Consider the following 19,056-nt stretch of genomic DNA (forward strand, 5'->3'; position numbering starts at 1 on the left):
TGCGTACAGTAGTAACTTGGGGATGTGCTGGCCTGTTCCTCTTAGTGTCTGGGAACTTTTAATATTTGTGCCTTTCTGGTGCTTTGTTCTCACCTTTGAAGTGACAAAAGCACCCGTTTTCCAAAGCAACTGTGTAGTTTCCCTTGACAGAGGGACCTTTTGGGAAGTTCAGGTAGAGTTCAGGCCATTATTCAATGTTCGTTGCCTTCGTGCGCCAGGAGCTTTCATGATGACCATATTGACCAACACAACTGGCCATTTCTTCCTTCTTTGTGTCCCCAACTGGCTAACTTGATCGTTATTTCTTCATCAGACCTAGCCTTAAAAATTACAGTACAATTCCCTCATTTCTAAACATAGCAGTTTTTAGTCCTTTTTCTTAGACCGAGGCACTACAACATAGGAAGAGTAAGGTTTTGTATCCTGGACAATAAATTGAGGATAAGAAAGAACCCCCTTAATGGCCTTTAAATGTATTTTAATTTAAATGTTCTGATTGTTGGAGTAAACCTGCCACTAACCACCAATGAAACTTTGGCCGCCATTTCTTATTTTCTAGCTAAAGCTATTTGAATTAGATCACTAAATTTCAGATTTTTCCGAGGAAAAATACAGGTTCTAGGGCCCACGCTAGAGAGTCTAAATTAGAATAATCACAAACAAATCCCTGGGAACCCGATTCTTTTTTGAAAGCCGCTGCAGAAATGCCGATGGTGGCCATTCCCAGGCACTGCTAGACAGACAGGCCCCCGGTGCTCCTCACACCGCAACAGCCTGTAATCTGGTTCATTCTGAAAACCGGACATCCCCTCTTTAGGGCTTGGAAGAAGAAAAAGAGGCCTCGGAGAATGAAACGGACATGGAGGACCCCAGAGAGATCCAGGCCGACTCCTGGCGTAAAAGGAGAGAGAGCGAGGAGCCCTCATGTCCTCAGTCCCTTTGTCATCTGGTGCCCCCGGCGCCGGGGCCCGAGCGGTCTGGCTGCGAGACACCTGTCAGCGTGGACTCCATCCCTCTGGAGTGGGATCACACAGGGGACGTGGGGGGCTCCTCCTCTCATGAAGATGACGAGGAAGGCCCGTACTACAGCGCACTGTCAGGTAACAGCCCCGGTCTCCAAAGCCCTTGACATCGACCCACTTGGTTACGTTTTTTAGCACCTTAGCAACACGGCCAACTCTTCTTATGTTGTGTCCTGCTCACTTTGACTTACCTGAGAGTGGCTCACTCCTATCACAGGCGGAATGAAAGGGAAAAAGAGATGAAATTCACCTTGGGACATGAAGGCTATTCCTGGATGGCTCCAGCTGTTTGGGAGGCTCATCAGTGAACTTTTCCGTTGAGTTTCTCAGAGTATTGGTAGATCGTCTCCATTCTTTCTATGGACTTCCCCACTCCCACTACTGCTTCAAACAGTCAAGAGTTGGCTGGAAAAAGAATCCTTTTGGTTTTTTAAAAGCTTTTTAATAGAATAAAGGGTAGTTACTTTTCTTCTCCCAGCTGACAATGTTTCTACTGTTGTAATACTTGGGCATTCATCTACAGACGCCTGCAGTGAGGAAAATGACATTATTCTTTTTCAGATGTAGAAATCCCTGAAAATCCTGAGGCATATCTTAAAATGACCACAAAAACTTTGAAAGCGTCTTCTGGTAGGCCCCTGCCCATGCATGTGTCTCAACATGGCAGCGTCCTGTGGCGCACACTGCATCCTAAACCTCGCTCCCATGTCATGTCTGACCTCTGCCTTCTGTGGACACCATGCGCCTTGGTCCTTGTGTCATGGTGTATTTGCACTGCCCTACTCACCATACCTGCGTACTCCTTACAAAGCCCCACCCACACAAGAGCAGTCTCCACACCATCCCTCTCCTCCCCGAGGCCTGTGCAGAAGGGAATTTTTCATGGTGCCTTTTAGAGTTTTTATTCCTCCCCTCCCCTCCATCTAACAAGTTCTTTGGCATAGGCCAAGCTTTCTTCATGGTGGCTTGGTTTGGAACTACCTCCTTCCTTGCTTATGGTGTTTCCTGCTGGGAAGAGGATGGGTGGGTGGGGGCAAAGGGACTGTTGCACTTGCCAGAGGAGAAGAAACCTTCCTTTCTTGACTTGCAGCTCTAACCTTTGTACCCTGCCCCGTCCGCCTGTGCAGTGGTGGGGTAGAGCCGTGAGCGGCCCTTTGGTCCCCAGGTCCATCCCGATGTTCACTCTCCCCCACTTCTGAGAGGCCTTCAGTCCTCTTGGCCGCCAGCCCTGGCCTTGTTGCCAGTGTCCCCACCACTAGATGCCCCGGCTCTGAAAGGCCACTCATCCTGCAAAAAAAATCATACGTTTGTTGTGCTCCATTGTGAACCCATCTAGTGAAGGCACAATGCTACTCAGTTGCATGATTCTCATTTCATTCCCTTCTGGGACATACTGACATTTTGCAAACATGCATGCTTTGCAAGGAAAGCTGCAGAACTCATATTATACTATAACCTGATGCCATGTTACCCATGACCTTTTTTGTGTAACTAAATATGAATCCTTTGGTTGGAGAGAACGGACTGGCACTTGCTCTGTTTTTTTTTTTTTTTTTTTTTTTTTTTCCAGGTAAATCCATTCCTGAGGACCACTCGTGGCATGTTCCTGACAGTCCTTCCCGCCCCAAGCTTCGCTACAAACAGATGGGAGGTGATGGCAATGTACAAACCATCCCCTCAGATTCCAGCAGCCCTTGTAAACCAGCCTATGTAAGTCTTGAGTGCACTGAGAATATAACCCAAGTGCATGAGTAATATTGAGATTTTTAAGAGAGAGAGGGTTATTGGTGTTTGCTGCACGTGCTTGCTTTCCAGGCATATTTTGAGCTGGTTTTCCCATGGTGACAGTGTCTCTGCTGAGCTGCCTATACGCCATTAGAACCCTGGCAAGAGAGACTGGAGTTACAGACTGGTTTCTGGCCAAGACCAGTCTTTGTGTATATTGACATGATGGGGTGGTGATTATTACTGTTGAGCCAGTCATCCATGCAAGTAGTGGGGAAGCAAAGCACCAGTTTTCCCGAGCTGCTCCTGAGCTCCCAAACTGTGTTCCATTTACCTTTCGACTACACAGCCTATTCAGAACACTGTGACTTCATATTCAGGAAGATTTGACTGTGTGCTGTGGTAGACATGGGTTTGACTCCTAACTCTATCAATAAACTGCTCTGGGGCCGTAGCCCTTTGCCTTGCCTCTGTAAGCCTTCCTCAGCTGAGGATAAACCTACTTTATGTAATTGTTAGGACTGATTTGTAGGAAGGTATAAAGAAGGCCCTGACACATGGCCACTGTTACTATTATTACCATTGCTACCACATATGGTTTGTTGTTGTTTATCACAGTGACTGTTCCTTCTTCACTGTGTTTTCCTCAGGCAACATGAGTCCTTGGCATGCTCTGTCAAAGCAGCTGTCAGGGGCAGCTAGCCTAGGATTTAATGTTGGCTCCAGATCATCCCTAGTACAGAGAATTAGTGACAAGCGAGTTGAAATTAAAATGTCTGGGTGAGCTTTTATTAGTCAACTTTTAGACAGACCAGAGCAGTGTGAGCATCACTGGAGTGGTCCTCAAATTGCCTCTAAGAGTGAATATTGCTAGATAAATGGAGAAGATTCTGCCTGTATAAGTCAGACTCAAATCCTTTGACAGCGGGCTTTCATGCCTGATTTTCACGCCGCCTCATGCTTAGCAAGCAGTTGTCAGTTTTCATCTCTCCCTTTGGATGCAGAATAAGACCTGACAATCTGGGGGAGAGGGACCCTAGCACCTCACCTTTGCTTTGTATGCAGGGCCACCTGGTTTGGCCTCTCCCAGTGAATAAGCTTGTGTTCTCACCTGGCCAGTTTCAAAAGTTCCACCCTTTTTTGTGTGTCTGAAACCAGGCATGTCACCAGAAATCTGAAGGGTTTTTTGTTTTTTTTGTTTTGTTTTGCATTCCACACAAGTAGGCCATATGGACACAAACCAAAGAAAGCGTGGCTTTTCTAAAAAGGACACATTTATTTTTGGAAAGGCCTGAGATAATAATAGCCCAATGAGGTCTGCGCTAATAGAAGAGTCAATACGTGCAGTGAAAGATAAATGCTTGGTAATGAATGGCCCCTGGAGGCAGATTTGTGCTCTGTGTTTCCAATTCCTGGTGATAATCTGCCAGCCAGCTCTGCAGAGTGAGTGACTAGCAGGGAGGACTGAATTTTGCAAAACACTGTGCAAATGTGCAAGTGAGCACACAGTAACAGCCCGGCAGACCAACAGTGATTTTTAACTTGTTTTGCATTGTTCATCTGAAAAGTGTTCGGAAGCCCCAAATTAGGCTATTTTATTTCCAACCCTGACATCTCACCTGCTTCCCCACCATCTCGGCCTTTACCAAGCCCTTATTTCTATCGTTAGCGCTGCTTACTTATAAATGCACCCAATAGGGGCACCCGGGTGGCTCAGTCGTTAAGCGTCTGCCTTCGGCTCAGGTCCTGATCCCAGGGTCCTGGGATCGAGCCCCGTATCGGGCTCCCTGCTCCGCGGGAAGCCTGCTTCTCCCTCTCTCGCGCCCCCTGCTTGTACTCCCTCTCTCGCTGTGTCTCTCTGTCAAATAAATAAATAAAAATCTTTAAAAATAATAAAAATAAATAAATAAAAATAAATGCACCCAATACGCTAAAGAATCTCCATATTAATAGCAAGTTACCCTTCGAAGGAAAGAGGTCCCATACCTTCATTACTATGAACTGAGATACTCTTCACACAGCCTTTGAAGTTTTACAAATGGTAACATAAAAATGGGCTCATTCTAGGGAAAGCTGCTGTTATCCCCGGACACTGATGGTGGTAAAGAAAGCTCCAGAATCTTGAATGGCAGCTCACGGCAGGAAGACGAAGGCCTGGCCACTCTCAGCGGGCAGCAATCAGGTACGGTTAAATTAGGCCATTGTCAGGACAGGTGAAGTCTGTACCTTGGGCTAGCTGAGCATTGACTTTAAGTCAATGCTCAGCAGAACATTAATTAAGAATTGAACAATTAGGGGCACTTGGGCGGCTCAGGTAAGCGTCCGACTCTTGGTTTCAGCTCAGGTCATGATCTCCGGGTCGTGAGATGGAGCCCCGTGTGGAACTCTGCATTGGGCAAAGAGCTTGCTTCACATTCTTTCTCTCCCTCAGCCCCTCCTCCCCTTAAGAAAAAACGAAAACAAAACCAAAAAACTATAATCCGCCCAAACAGCTAAACTTAGTCTACGGCAGCCAGTGTTATCTTAGAACCAGCTGACTTCTGCGGCGCCTGGCTGGCTCAGTTGGTAAAGCGTGCAATTCTTGATCTTGGGGTTGTAAGTTCGAATCCCACGTTGGGTATAGAAATTACTTTAAAAAAATTTTTTTATAAAAGCAAAAACAGAATCAGCTAACTTGTATTTATGAACAAACTCCTAAGCTGTTTACTTTCAAAACTATTCTTTAAATATTGACAGAATGAGCCTCATAGGATGAAGTGCATGTTTTAATGATGTCACTTGTATGTAAAGATCAGATATGACTGTGATGACCAAAGAGTTGTCAGGTGTCTCCTCGTGAGACAGGTTCACTGATTAGAAAAGTAATGACTCAGCTAACCCCAAAATCAAATAGCATTGACTTGATCATTCATGGACCAAAAAAGAAAGTGCCCTAAAAACAGCATAAACTAAAATGCTGAACTTGGGCCCACAGTGCATGTTGGCAACACCATTGGGTCTCCTACCCCACTGCCCACCTCATTCCAGCCTTTGCGGGCAGGTCGTGGCACAGGCCTTGAACCAGAGCAAGGGAAGCAGGCTATTCCACGCTCCAGGGGAAGTGGGGGCTCCTGCACCTGAGCCTCCAGCCAGGTTCATCCCCTACAGGTTTTCTCACCCTGACCCTGGACTAGTCAGAGGCAGAGAAACCTGTGGGTGCTACTGCTTTTCATGGATGACATTTTATTCCAGGTGCCTTTGACAGATGGGAGCTGATTCAAGCCCAAGAACTTCACAATCAACTCAGAATAAAACAAAACTTGCAACAGCTGAACTCTGAGATCAGTGACATCACCACTTGGCTGAAAGAAACGGAAGCAGAGCTAGAAACGTTAAAGACAGCACAGCTGCCTTCTGATATCCGGGAAATGGAGCTCCGAGTGAGGCGGCTCAAGGTGAGGGGGAGGCCTGGAGGGAAGAGGGATTCAGAAGGTGCATGCGGACGCATGATCCGCAGGATCAGCAGGTCCCATCTGTCAGGGGTGTGGGCAGCAAGCTGCAGACAGGTATCGTAGCAGTCAGTCTGTCCCATCACTGGCAAGGACGTGGAGGCAGATTTCTGTTTTCAGAAGAGCATCTGCACATGATCCCAAAGCCCCAAGCAGCACTGGGGAGGTGCGGCTGAGGTCCCCTGTGCTGGAAAGATCTGACTTCAAAGACCCGCTAGACTCTTTACGGAGGTGCTGGCGGCCACTGCCAGGCAGCTTAAAAACACTCTTCCAAACTTTGCTGTCCGAGCTGGTGGTAGAGCGTCGAGGATGGGGAGAAGGACCAGCTCACCTACTGATGAATTCTGTGGCCTGATGTGGTTACTCTGTTACACAGAATTTGTCACCCACATAGTCAGCCATTGCCCCACCATAACTAGCCAGGGAGCAGGGGAGAGGGGCTGCTTGAGCCCTGTACTTCAGGGGTGCCCTGAGCATGAGCCTGAGCTCCTAAGACGACCCAAGGCAGCAGTTTGGGGTACCCAGGCAGTCTTCACATTGGTACTCTTATTTTCCTTTGTGCATTACTATATCTGGGATTACTGTTCGTCCTAAGGAATAATACTCCTGTGATATCTAGGGGCCCATGCGGGATAACTGTGTATACTTTATCTGGAAGACTTTCAGTCTGGTCCAGAAATAAGCCAACCAGGGCTCAGGGGGGTGTATTCATGGCTCTGGTTGAGTAGGCCAGCCAAGAGACAGGCCTCTGCTGCCAGCCTGGCCAGCCAAGGTTCCTGACCTTGCAAGGCAGCTCCTCACCTGATGCTGCCCAGCCAGTTACAAGCAAGGTCGCACTTGTGTCTGTGGCCACAGCTCAGAGAAGCGTCTGGCAGATCCGTGCCCCGCAGAGGTTCAAATGAACCCCACATCACTATTTTCAGAATGCCTAACCCAGTCTTTTTTCTCTGCGGTAGGAGATCTTAAAAGCCTTTGACACCTACAAGGCTTTAGTGGTCTCCGTGAACATGAGCAGCAAGGAATTTCTGCAGACGGAGAGCGCGGAGTCCAGCGAGCTCCAGGGTAGAGTCGGCCAGCTGGGGCTGCGCTGGGACGCGGCCCAGGGCGCGGTGGAGAGCTGGAGAGAGGGCTTACGGCAGTCCCTCCTGCAGTGCCAGGTACACCGGCGCCAGGGTCCGGTCCTGGGCACAGCCAGGGCCCACGTGGGTGGGAGAAGCTGGTATTTTTATCGTCCTCGGGCTGCTTTGGCACAAATACAGCTTGTGTGAGGGAAATATGCTTTACCATTTGCTTCCAAAAGGCCCAGCTGCTGTCCAGAGACCTGCTGCTGGCCCTGGGTCTCCTGTTCTGTCGCCCTGGCCCACTCCTAGCATAAGGGTTCCAGTGAGCATTCCACTAGGTCGGAAATGCCACACCGCACTGCCCCATCTCTGTCCTTTGGCCAGGAAGACCGTATAGTAGAGTGATTAAGAGACCTGGCCCAGAGCAAGGAGCGGTTTAACCCAGCTCTAGAGCTTTAGTAGCTGTGTGACTTTGGGCAAATCACTGTGCCTGCTAGACCTTTGTTTGCCTCATCTGAAAAATGGGAATAATCCTAGTCTTTATTACCTCATGAGCTTCTTTTTAGGACTAAATTCATATAATCTTAGCCCAGCACTTGACAGGTGGTAAATGCTCATCCCGTGTTAGCTCTGACCCCATCTGCGGGAACACAAGCCCACCAGCAAGCTCCCATGCAGCCCTGTCCCTGGGCCACGCCCTGTCCCTGGGCCACACCCTGCCCTGTTGGGGTGTTTCCCTTTCCACTGAATCCAGCAGATTTGTCATAATTTGTGTGGTCTTTCTATGTAATAGCTAGGGGAGGGGGGATGGGCATTCTGAAGCCCTGCCTTTCTGCTAGCACTTTTCCACTTGACAAAATTCATACCTCCCAGGACTGTGCCAGCCGTATCGTCTTTCCTGCTTTCCATTCTTGTTTTGGGGCCCTGGCATTTCATTTAAATCTGGCCCTTATATTCGCTGGACAAAGACGAGAGAAGCAAATACTATGAATGCCTAAGCCAGCAAGCTGCTTCTCAGCACACCTTCCTTTACAGAAAAGGCAACGCTATGATGTGTGTATGTGTTTTCTTTTAAAGGACTTCCACCAGTTGAGTCAAGATCTGTTACTGTGGTTAGCGAGTGCTGAGGGCCGGAGGCAGAAGGCTCAGGTCCCGGACCCAGAGGCAGACCCCCATGTTCTCCTGGAATGTCAGGAAGAGCTGATGGTAAGTTTCTTCCTAAGGGCTTCTGCGCTGCCCCTGCCCTCTGTCAGGTGCATACTCAGGTAGCCTTACCTAGTGTTCCTGGGAACGATGCCAGCATGGCATCTCACGTTCAGGTTGTATCTACTGAGCATCGCCTTGTAGTTTAGCAGGATGACTTGCAGGGAGGAAGAGCCATGGCCAAAAGCAGGAAGTCTTTTAAGACTGTCGGGAATTGGGGACCTAGGTGTTTAGCAATATCCTGAGATACTTAAAGCCATTTGATTGGAAGTATTTTCTCCTTTGGGAATAGGACTCATTGGCGGCGGGGGGCGGGGGCGGGGGGCGGAAATATGCTCAATTACTCCACAGACGCAACGAGCTGCAGGAGTTTTCTAAATCCACTATAGAAAAGTCTTACTTCTTGGAGGGTAGTGGTGTTTTCATATATTTATTTCACTAACTAACCAGGTGACATTCTTACCCATAAATTTGTATGTGGTTTAATTATAAATAAAGTACTGGTCATTAAAAATCTTCTTATACACTAAAATCTTTGCAAAGCCCCACTCTCAAGAGCAGCGCTCCCCAACAAACTTTCTGCGGTGAAGGCAGTGTTCCATACCTGTGCTGCCTGGTACGACAGCTGTGGACCACGGATGGCTGTTGAGCATGGCCAAGGGGCTCTTGTGACAAACTGAATTTTTAATTTTAAATTAAATAGCCCCATGTTGGGGTGCCTTGGTGGCTCAGTCAGTTAAGGGTCTGCCTTCGGCTCAGGTCATGATCCCGGGTCCTGGCATCGAGCCCCGCATCAGGCTCCCTGCTCGGTGGGAAGCCTGCTTCTCCCTCTCTCGCTGCTTGTGTTTCCTCTCTCGCTGTGTCTCTCTCTGTCAAATAAATAAAATCTTTAAAAAATAAAAAAATAGCCCCATGTTGTCTAGTGGCTACCCTATCAGACAGCAAGCAAGGTAATCGACAATTCAGGCTGATTTCACAGACGTGTGCCTTTATTTCTTAAGCTGCTGCTTCCCAACTTACCCAGTTTGGATCTTTCCTTGACTTCCTCCTGCGGTGGACAAAGATCTAATCTTTCCCTCACTTCTTTCCTCTAACTCCTCCATCCAGTTGTCCTCAGAATGAGAAGGAATGGAAAACAGGCAGGGTGTAACCTACCTGCTGCCTAAATGAGATGCTGGGCTTCAGGACACACACACAGGCACATAGAAGCAGTAGAAGGTTCTGGACGCAACCCCCACCCATCATCATCCCTGAGCTTTCCTGGCACTAAGAAAGCCACTTCTGGCCACACGAAGCAGCTATTTCTCACGCTTTTTTTTATTTTTAGCAACTGGAAAAGGAGCTCATGGAACGTCAACCTCAAGTAAACACCTTACAAGAGATTTCAGACAGCCTCCTTATTAAGGGGCACGGAGAAGACTATATTGAGGCTGAAGAGAAGGTACATGTTATTGAGAAGAAACTCAAACAGTTACTTGAACAAGTGTCCCAAGACTTAATGTCCTTGCAGGGATGCCAGGTGAGTCCACTGTGGCTTCTAAATCGAAAGATGTCTTATTAGAGGGCGCCTGGGTGGCTTAGTTGGTTGGGCGACTGTCTTCAGGTCAGGTCATGATCCTGGAGTCCCGGAATCGAGTCCCGCGTCGGGCTCCCTGCTCAACAGGGAGTCTGCTTCTCTCTCTGACCCTCCCCCCTCTCGTGTGCTCTCTCTCTCTCATTCTCTCTCTCAAATAAATAAAATCTTTAAAAAAAAAAAAAAGGTCTTATTAGAGACGAATAGGAAGGCAGTATGGCAGCCTTGCTGGCCAGGGGTCGGGGGGCGGTGTAAGCACATCACTGAGCAGAGTCTCAAGTCCTGCCCCTTCCTGGCTGTGCGGCCTTAAAAAGTTACACAGGCTCTTCGACGCTGTTCTGTTGTTTGCAAGGGGCAGACAGCTCTGTAGTGCCTACGTGTCCATATGGCTGGCATATGAAAAACCAGCCTAGTCCCTCTATCATTTCTGACTTGCCTTCATGCCAAACAGCCTTGAGAGTCCTCTTTACTGCCCTGGTCACTGTCTTCTGACCACTCTCTCCTTTTCCTACTTTCTTCTCCTTAAAACGTGATCCAACTCCAAACAAACCCAAACCGTAGCCTCAGCCGACTTAGAGCAGGCCCGCCCCGTCCATGCTGGAGTTACATTTCGGCTCTAGCGCGTTGATGGCCACGTGATTACACCTGCACACCTGAGCCTCCCAGCCCACTGATCCTGTCCCTCTCCCTGCAGCTAGACTCAGTCTCCCCCAGTGTGTGCTGTGGGTGTTAATGGAAGCGGTTGGCCTTGCTTTGCCTGCTGCATTCCTTTTTGTCTGGAAAAGTCCCTGTTCGAGTGGGGAGTGAGCAGAATAGAAGAGGGCCCCTCTTCCAGAAAGATCTGAGCTGGGGGAAGGGGTGAGTGGAGCAGTGAGGAGTCTGCACGAAGCATGATTTTGTGCTCTCAAGACTCTTCAGAACCTTCTGTTTCCCTGAACTGAACCTTTGGGGTGTGGATTTCAGAACCCAGACCCATCTCTGCCCAGCTGGGACGAGGTGGACGCCAGAGACCAGCCGCCAGCAGCATCCGTGCCAGCTCCACAAGCAAAGGTGAGAGCCCCTTTCTGCCCTGAGCACTGTGGTGGTGATTTTTCCAAGTTACCCAGGGGACGGGAACTGGAGCCTCCCACGGCCCCATCCCCCATTTCACGACAGCACAGATCTGCTCCCACCTGCTGGCCAGTGGAGAGGCTGATGCCAAAGATTAAAGAAAACTGACCCAACAGAAAGGCTGTCGTATCAGCTGCTCTTCACCGGAACTGGAGTAGGTTGTGAAAGAGGGGAGCCCTTACAGTGTCGTTAAAGGGGCTCCCCGATTTCTCCATTAACAACCAGTCAACAAACGGGAACGTGAAACTGCCAGTATTGCTGACCTCGTGGAGTATAATCTCACACGCATTACTCTGGGCTCAAAAGCTTGGCAGGAAGATGACCTAAGGAAGGTGTATAATTTAAGAAAGAAGGATGTTTTATCCTGGCCCGAACTCACGGTCTTCAGTTACTAAACTGGATTCTTTTGTACCCGGCAGTTTGGAGCAGACAGAATGACGACAGACAAGAACAAGCCGGAGAGCAGGTAAGGGGGCCCTGCAGCGAGTCCCCTGTTGCCCACATGCACCTCAGCAGTCTTGCCTGTCCCGTGCTCTAGGTCTTCGTACAAAACCCGCTTTATTTGCTTTCTTTGGTCTGGAAAGGGCTGGATTGCTCTCCCAGGACCGAACCTCTGTCGTGGGCCCCGCTGTAATCTTGGCGCCTGGGGGGAGTCTCATTGACGCAAGTGGGGTGTGGGGTCAAGGGGGGCGTGAGGGTGGCCCCCGGCACCTCGTGCTCAGCTCTCCACCCCGTCTGTTGGCAGCTCCCGGCCGCGGCGCTCATTCGTGTCGCGGGTGATCAGGGCCGCGCTGCCCCTGCAGCTGCTCCTGCTCCTGCTCCTGCTGCTGGCCTGTTTGCTGCCCTCGTCCGAAGAGGACTATCGCTGCACTCAGGCCAACAACTTCGCCAGGTCCTTCTACCCCATGCTGAGGTACACCAACGGGCCCCCCCCCACCTAGAGGCCCCGCCCGGCCTGCGGTGCTGCACCACCAGCCCCTTCCCGCGGGTGCCCGCCTCATGGCCCCAGACCAGTCGAGTTGGTCGGTGAGTGACCCTGAGCGTTGGCCTGGCCCAGGGACCTGCTGCTGACAACACCTGCTGCAGACACCTGCAGCTCTGGGTTCGGCCAGAGAGGGCGCTCTCAGTACCCCGGGCTCTGCTTCCAAAGGCTGTTCCTCCCTGGGGGGCAGGGAGCCTGGGCCGTTTGGCAAAGCCCATTGATTGGTCTCGGGGTCTCTGGAAACTGCCGTTTCCTGAAGAGCCGAGCACTTTGTGAATTCTGATTTATTTGTAAGACACTATTCAGATATAGCTAACATGCTCACTGAACAGTGGCGTTCATCACGTTACTGAAACAAGCAGATTCCATCTTAGAAATGGTTCAGACACTCACATGCACCCTTAGCTGATTGACTGAAACAATCATATTTAAAATGTTTAGAATTAATTTTACTCCAATCAGCTAGCAATCTTGAGCTGCAAGTTATAAACCAAAATGTTCTGTTCTGTACTTAGGTCTGCTCTTTTATATTGCTTTAAATTTTTAAAGAAATTATATTGCATGGATGTGGTTATTTGTGCATATTTTTTAACAATGCTGAATCTGTATGAATGTAAACTTCGATTTTTAAAAAAAAAAAAAAACATCCGATTTTAGCTTGAGCTTTTGACTAATGTACAGTAAATGCCAAACTACTTGATAGGGAGGTTTTTGTAAGTTAATTTTATAAGACTTTTCACCTTTAAAGTCATGCTTCGGGTATTGTTTAGCTGTTTGGCCATGGGGGTTTGTTACAGAAACTTGAAGCTATTTGTGGTATGTACAACTCAAATATTTCTCATTAAAACAAAAATACCCATACTTGTGTTGTACTGAATTATATTACAAATTAAATGTTACACATAATCTTCCATAGAACAAAAATTATTTTAAAAATATTTGGGATTTATCGGTTTTAATTCTAAGCTAAGCTTTATATTCTACTTATTTAACTTTGTACAGAATAACTTACGAGATCTACAATCCCACCACTTGTAGATGTGGAGATTACCCAGTGTGTGACCCTCCCGTGCTGGAGGCAGTGATGAGGGCAGCATGGCAGGGAAGGTGGGTACAAAGGGAAGGATCATTTCACCCAGATTTTTCTATTCCCAGCTCCCCAGATTTTAACAAATGTTACTGGCAAAACCACCTGCCTTCCATAGAATTCCAGTACCACTATTTCCCACTAAAACAAAAAGTGTGATTAGAAGTCACTGAACCAGTTCCTGGGTTAACTGCTCCTAACCTGCATCTTTTTTTGTTGTTAAGATTTTACTTATTTATTTGACAGAGAAGAGAGCACAAGAAGGCAGAGCAGCAGATAGAAGCAGACTCCCCACTGAGCAGGGAGCCCGATGCAGGACTAGATCCCTGGACCCTGGGATCATGACCTGAGCCGAAGGCAGACACTTAACCGACTGAGCCACCTAGGCACCCCTAACCTGCATCTCTTGACACTTGGGAGACACCACTGTCCTAACCGCCACCTCAGTCAGTGCTCCCTCTCTTGCTCTGCCAAGCACAAACCTCAGGGAAGCCAGGGAGGCTTGGCAGTAGATGAAGACCAGACTCCCAGTGCCAGCGGCCCCTTTTGTAGGTCAGACACCCCCAGGATGTGTGCAGTTCCTAGGCAGCTTGCTGTATTGGTACCAGTGGAAGGGAATCCGTCTTCATTTTACCAAATTGATGAAAGTGATTGATAGGGAGAAAAATGGTACTTTGCAGTTTAAAAAAAGTCTTTTGATGCTTTAAAATAATTCATTTCTTTTCATGGATTGAGAAAAATGGTACTTTGCAGTTTAAAAAAAGTCTTTTGATGCTTTAAAATAATTCATTTCTTTTCATGGATTAACAAAAATCCCAGAGTGACATTTAAGTGAAAAATGTCACCCCAACTCTTTCTGAGCCACTGAGTTGGTTAGAGGGTTCTTGCCCCAGTTCTGCCAGACGCAAAAGGCAGAATCCCTACCTCCTTCTCTTCGGACTGATGGTTCTGGAAACCCTCGACTCTGGGGCAAGTCAAAGTTGCAGTGAAAGGAAAGTGTCTGCATTTTAAAGCCTAACTACGCACATCTATTCTCAGGATAAAGGTCTTTGAGTCTTAAGTCTATACTCCAGGCTTCTGGATCCTACCCTTACCCCTAGCAAGCCTTTCTTCACTCCAAGCTCAGTGTATTCCCAGACACTTGTTATGAGATAATCTGTTTTACACCTTTAAGAGTTTTTGCATCTCCTATTTCTCACACGCGAGGGAGATTTTCAAATGACTACTGGCATTCAGATCACTTCAGTATGAATGAATGACTTTTCTCCCCATCCCTAGTGGGGTGTCATACTATTACAGTAATTACAGAAAATCTACCCAAATAATTGACGTCCTGCATACCAGGACTTTGATATGTGTGGGCTGCATTTTACTTGAACACACAGTGTCTGTGGTCATCAATCACAAGGGTGAGATGAGCTGACCAAAGATTAAATTGCTACTGTTAAGTCTGGGGCACCTGCGTGGCTCAGGCAAGCGTCCGACTCTTGATTTTGGAGCAGGTCATGATCTCAGGGTCATGGGATCAAGCCCACGTCTGGCTCCACACTGAGTGCAGAGTCTGCTTGTGATTCTCTCTCCCTCTGCCCCTCCCCCTGCTCGCACACACTCTCAAAATCTTAAAAAAAAAAAGTTTCGACAGCTTAAGACCGAGATTCTTAACCCCCTTGAATTACAGGCAAGCATTTATGTACCTTTCTCCAGGAAGAGTGTCATGGTTTTCATCAAATTCTTAAAGGGTGCTGCATACCTAAAATAGAATTCAGAATATAATGGGAACACTGACTACTTAGCCTAGTTATTGCAAGTTCTTATATTCCCAACAAATACATTTTTAAAACCACAGTTATGAAAAACACTTTATTTAGCTTACATCACATTAAACTTCTTTCCACAACAGTTCCATAAATATTAAGGGGACACAGCAGAGGAAAAGCAGTACCTGGAGGAATGGAAAGCAGACCTCAAAACCTGCTTCCACACAACAGCAAACATTCATTTGTAAAGACCCAAATGTACAAGCCTGCTTAGTGGTACAAAGCATTCACCTGAAAAAACAAGGTAGAGCCGCCAGTAGGCTCTGAGGTAACACAGGACCACTGAATCATCAGTTACAGAACCACGAGTCGTGGCATTCAGACACCCAACACAGAAGCACAAACGTAGCAGCGAAGGTTGCGGTTAGCAGGAGCCGCTGTGGGCTAGCGTTAGCCAACCGTTGCCATTCCCATAAAGGAAACCCCCCAGCACCTAACAGCCACTGGCCTCACAAGTGAATATGATCCTTGGAACTCAAAAAAAAAAAAAAAGGATCCTTGACTCCAAAACAACAGAAGGGTTAGAAGATCACATATTGCAGACAATGCACATCTTCGAGCTGCCACTGGAGCCAAAATTCCAGCAACTTTGAGCGCTATAAAGAATCAAGGGCATGTGTTTCACACTATTGTATACCAAACTCCACAGGGAACCATCAGTACCTAAAAGGTGTGAGCATTTTACAGGGAGAAGTTTCCAAGGAACGTACCCCACTTCCGTGCATTTGGGAAAAGCAACAGCAGAAGAAGGTGACCAGGGTGCCACTCACTAGCTTATGAGCCCAGGATGGGAGGACGGGAACGATCTCACTGTTTTTTCCGCCTGTTCTATAAGATTTCATGCAGACCCCCATCTCAGCTGAAAAGACAGGCTCTACAGGGTCAGTAGAAGGCAACCGTACCTTGAATGTCTGTTAGGCACGGACTCTCGGCTCCAGCAGCAGACTCAGGGAGGCAAGTCCTGCGGCAGCAGACCTAACTTCCTGTCCGAGTTTGGCCAGAAATAGTTTTATGACCTCGAGCAGGTCAATTTCCTGCTCTGGGCTTTAATTTACACATGTATACAAGATGAGACTGAACTTCTGGGTCAGGTTTGCAAGCTGTCACTGAATCCACAGAGTGTTGTGGAAATTGGGAGGACCCCACTTAAGCCAGAAAGGCCGTGCATGTCAGACTGCAATTGATGCATGCATTCTGCAGTCGAAGAACATCTTTTTAGGGGCGCCTGGATGGCTCAGTTGGTTAAGCGTCTGCCTTCAGCTCAGGTCATGATCCCAGGGTCCTGGGATCGAGCCCCGCATCGGGCTCCCTGCTCAGTGAGGGGCCTGCTTCTTCCTCTCCCTCTGCCCGCAGTTCCCCCTACTCGTGCTCTCTCTGTCCAATAAATAAATAAAATCTTTTAAAAAATAATATCTTTTTAGTGTTGTTAAACTAAGCTGCAGGATCACCTTCAGCACTGGAACTCTGCCTCTGCTCGGCTGTCACTCGCTTCCCTGTGGGACCCTGGGCAAGTTTGCTTATACTCTCTAGTTTCCACAACCAGAAACTTAGGATCGCAGTAATTATTATTAAATGTGAAAGTATGAGGCCTTGAGAAGTAATTATTAAATTATTTCAAGATCAGTTTTTAAAAGGAATGAACTAGGAGAAATAGCACCTGCCAACTGTAAACAGGAAATAGTTTGAGTATTGGGGGGGAACCCCACCCAACTATATTTTATGTATTATGGATAAGTGTAGAAAAGAAAAAAAAGAAAAGCAGTAATTATTATTAAATGTGAAAGTATGAGGCCTATGTGTCTGGCACATGGTAAGTGTTCCACAGATATTATTTTTAGGTGCTAAAGGATGTATTTTTATCATTTCCCTCACATAGTCTTTATTATGTTTTCTAAAAGGTTTCTAGCAGCTTAAAGAAATGTGTCAAATCTTATTTAATAAAAAAAAAAAAAACGTTTTGTTTCAAAATAGGCCTCAAGGCTAAAGGTTCACCTTGGATTTGAAAAGGTGTCTGTATGTGCAAGCTCCTTAGCAGATTTAAATCACCACCAGGAAAATTCTAGAATTGCTTCAACCTAGCTTATATATATGAATATATAAGTAGCTCTGCCAAGAATTGGTAACTGATTTCTTTTTAATGAAATCTAGAATAATTGCCCTCCTAGCCGAGTTGGCAGGTGAAATAATGCAGGTAGAGACCATCTCACTGCAGAGCTTGTGTTGATTTTTGCCTTGCTTTGTTTTTAATACAGTTAAGACCCTCCAGATTTAAGTTCCCACCTCAATTTTTTAGGAAAAAATCTCTTCAAAATTATTTTAGGGTCGAATCCTCTGTGGTTGGTCCCAGCGGACAGTGTGCAAGGGACAGGCCTGAGGCCACGCCAAGGGGCTGGGGGGAGGAGAGGAGGTGCAGTTAGGACACCCCAGGCTCGCCCACACCGGTCCTCTTTAGGGATTGCCAGCACCCTCCCAAGAATCCGAGTGCACACTCTGTTCTAATGTTCTCTGTGTTAAGAATATTCCTTGTTAATTATTTCATTAAGATGTGTCCACGTGATCCCATATGAGACACTCATGTTTTTGGAATTAAGCCCAAATCTCATTTATCTCCCACAAATAAGTTTCTCACATTAAACAGTAACTTGCAGATCAAAATAGAGGAAAGGAATCTTGCCACACAAGTCTGAGGCAAAGCTAAGGCTCACTTTTCCATAATACATAAAATGTAGTTGGGTGGGGTTCCCCCCCCAATACTCAAACTATTTCCTGTTTACGGTTGGCGGGTGCTATTTCTCCTAGTTCATTCCTTTTAAAAACTGATCTTGAAAACAATGAAGTCCTTGCTAAGCTATGGCAGAATTCTAAGTTGTCCATAGATCATTTGGATGGGGTGTGGATACCCCCCAAAAAGCAGACATTTAAGAGAAAGCACTGTTAAGGAGAAACAATCTTTAAAATGGATATTGAGGGTTTACGAAAAACATATAAGAACAGCAGACTACACGCTGGTGTCGGCTTTAGAGGACACGTTTGGAACAGATGGGCCCAGAGATTCAAAACACTCCCATCTGCGAGGGGGAAAGGGCCCTCAAATATTCAAAACAAAAGGAAGAACACCTTGCAGCTATAGACCGACCACGTTATCTCAACTGCCGACCTGGCCCAGACCCCAGTTCTAAGAGACAGCCTTGCCCCAAGGAGGCGCCCCGGGGCTGGACTAACCTTTATCCCCCCGCCCCCCAGCATACCCCTATGGCAGTCTGAGCCAAGAAGAAATGTATTACAGCCCCTCATGGCTAAGTCCAAATGCAGGGAAGCAAGCAGCCTCAAGAAGCATGCAGGAAGCGAGCACTGGGCCCTCAGAGTTCCCAGGCTCACAATCCAGTCCAGGCAAGCACAGGGTTTGGCACAGCTACCTTGACACCTGATTCCACTCTGGTTTCTACCTTGGGCATCAAAATCTAACCTAAAATACTGTCAGTCACTACCTACTACTGTAGCAGCGGCTTAGACTTCATTCTGCTTTTGTTTTTTATTCTGGTAGTCTCCTTTCTAAGTACCATTAAGAGAATTTCATCAGCAAATCATTGGTCAAGACTGCCTCCTTTGCCTCCCACTTCCTGTTCTCCAGCCTTGTATCTTCTGTTTTGGGGGTGGCAGGGGCGGGGAACGGGTTCTAGGCTGGCCAGAAAGAAAGGAAATTGACCTTCTGGATGTTCTGTGGTTCCTGTAAAATACAACTCCTGTGTTCTGCACCGAATCTCACCTAGGCTGCCACACTAAGCCACTAGGAATGACTTCCAACCACCTCAGAATACAGACAACAGTGTGCTTCCAGGTCTGTGTCTGAATGTTTCTGAAACGGCTCCACTCAACTTTCAGTAAAACTGCACCAATATCAAAATTAAGAATTATTCAAGGACTGGGCGCCTGGGTGGCTCAGTTGGTTGAGCGACTGCCTTCAGCTCAGGTCATGATCCTGGAGTCC

General features: G+C 47.4%; 1 protein-coding gene across 4 annotated transcripts in view; it reads left to right on the forward strand.

Moving 5' to 3' along the window:
• SYNE2 (spectrin repeat containing nuclear envelope protein 2) overlaps positions 1–13,025 on the forward strand; it is a 314,602-nt gene extending 301,577 nt beyond the window's left edge. For 2 of the 4 annotated variants that reach the window (XM_073895325.1, XM_073895328.1), the window contains 11 exons: positions 818–1,100; positions 1,584–1,652; positions 2,593–2,732; positions 4,815–4,929; positions 5,979–6,181; positions 7,192–7,392; positions 8,374–8,502; positions 9,827–10,018; positions 11,036–11,121; positions 11,598–11,648; positions 11,928–13,025. In XM_073895325.1, coding sequence (XP_073751426.1) covers positions 818–1,100; positions 1,584–1,652; positions 2,593–2,732; positions 4,815–4,929; positions 5,979–6,181; positions 7,192–7,392; positions 8,374–8,502; positions 9,827–10,018; positions 11,036–11,121; positions 11,598–11,648; positions 11,928–12,123 — 1,665 coding nt within the window. In that variant the 3' untranslated portion in view covers positions 12,124–13,025. Of the gene's footprint in view, positions 1–817; positions 1,101–1,583; positions 1,653–2,592; positions 2,733–4,814; positions 4,930–5,978; positions 6,182–7,191; positions 7,393–8,373; positions 8,503–9,826; positions 10,019–11,035; positions 11,123–11,597; positions 11,649–11,927 lie in introns of all 4 variants that reach the window. The other 2 variants (XM_073895326.1, XM_073895327.1) reach the window with 2 other exon arrangements.
• The last annotated feature ends 6,031 nt before the right edge of the window (positions 13,026–19,056 follow it).

This window comes from Callorhinus ursinus, unplaced genomic scaffold, assembly GCF_003265705.2.
Source record: "Callorhinus ursinus isolate GAN/ISIS: 27379988/994484 unplaced genomic scaffold, GSC_fseal_2.0 scaffold8, whole genome shotgun sequence".
Classification (NCBI taxonomy): Eukaryota; Metazoa; Chordata; class Mammalia; order Carnivora; family Otariidae; genus Callorhinus; species Callorhinus ursinus.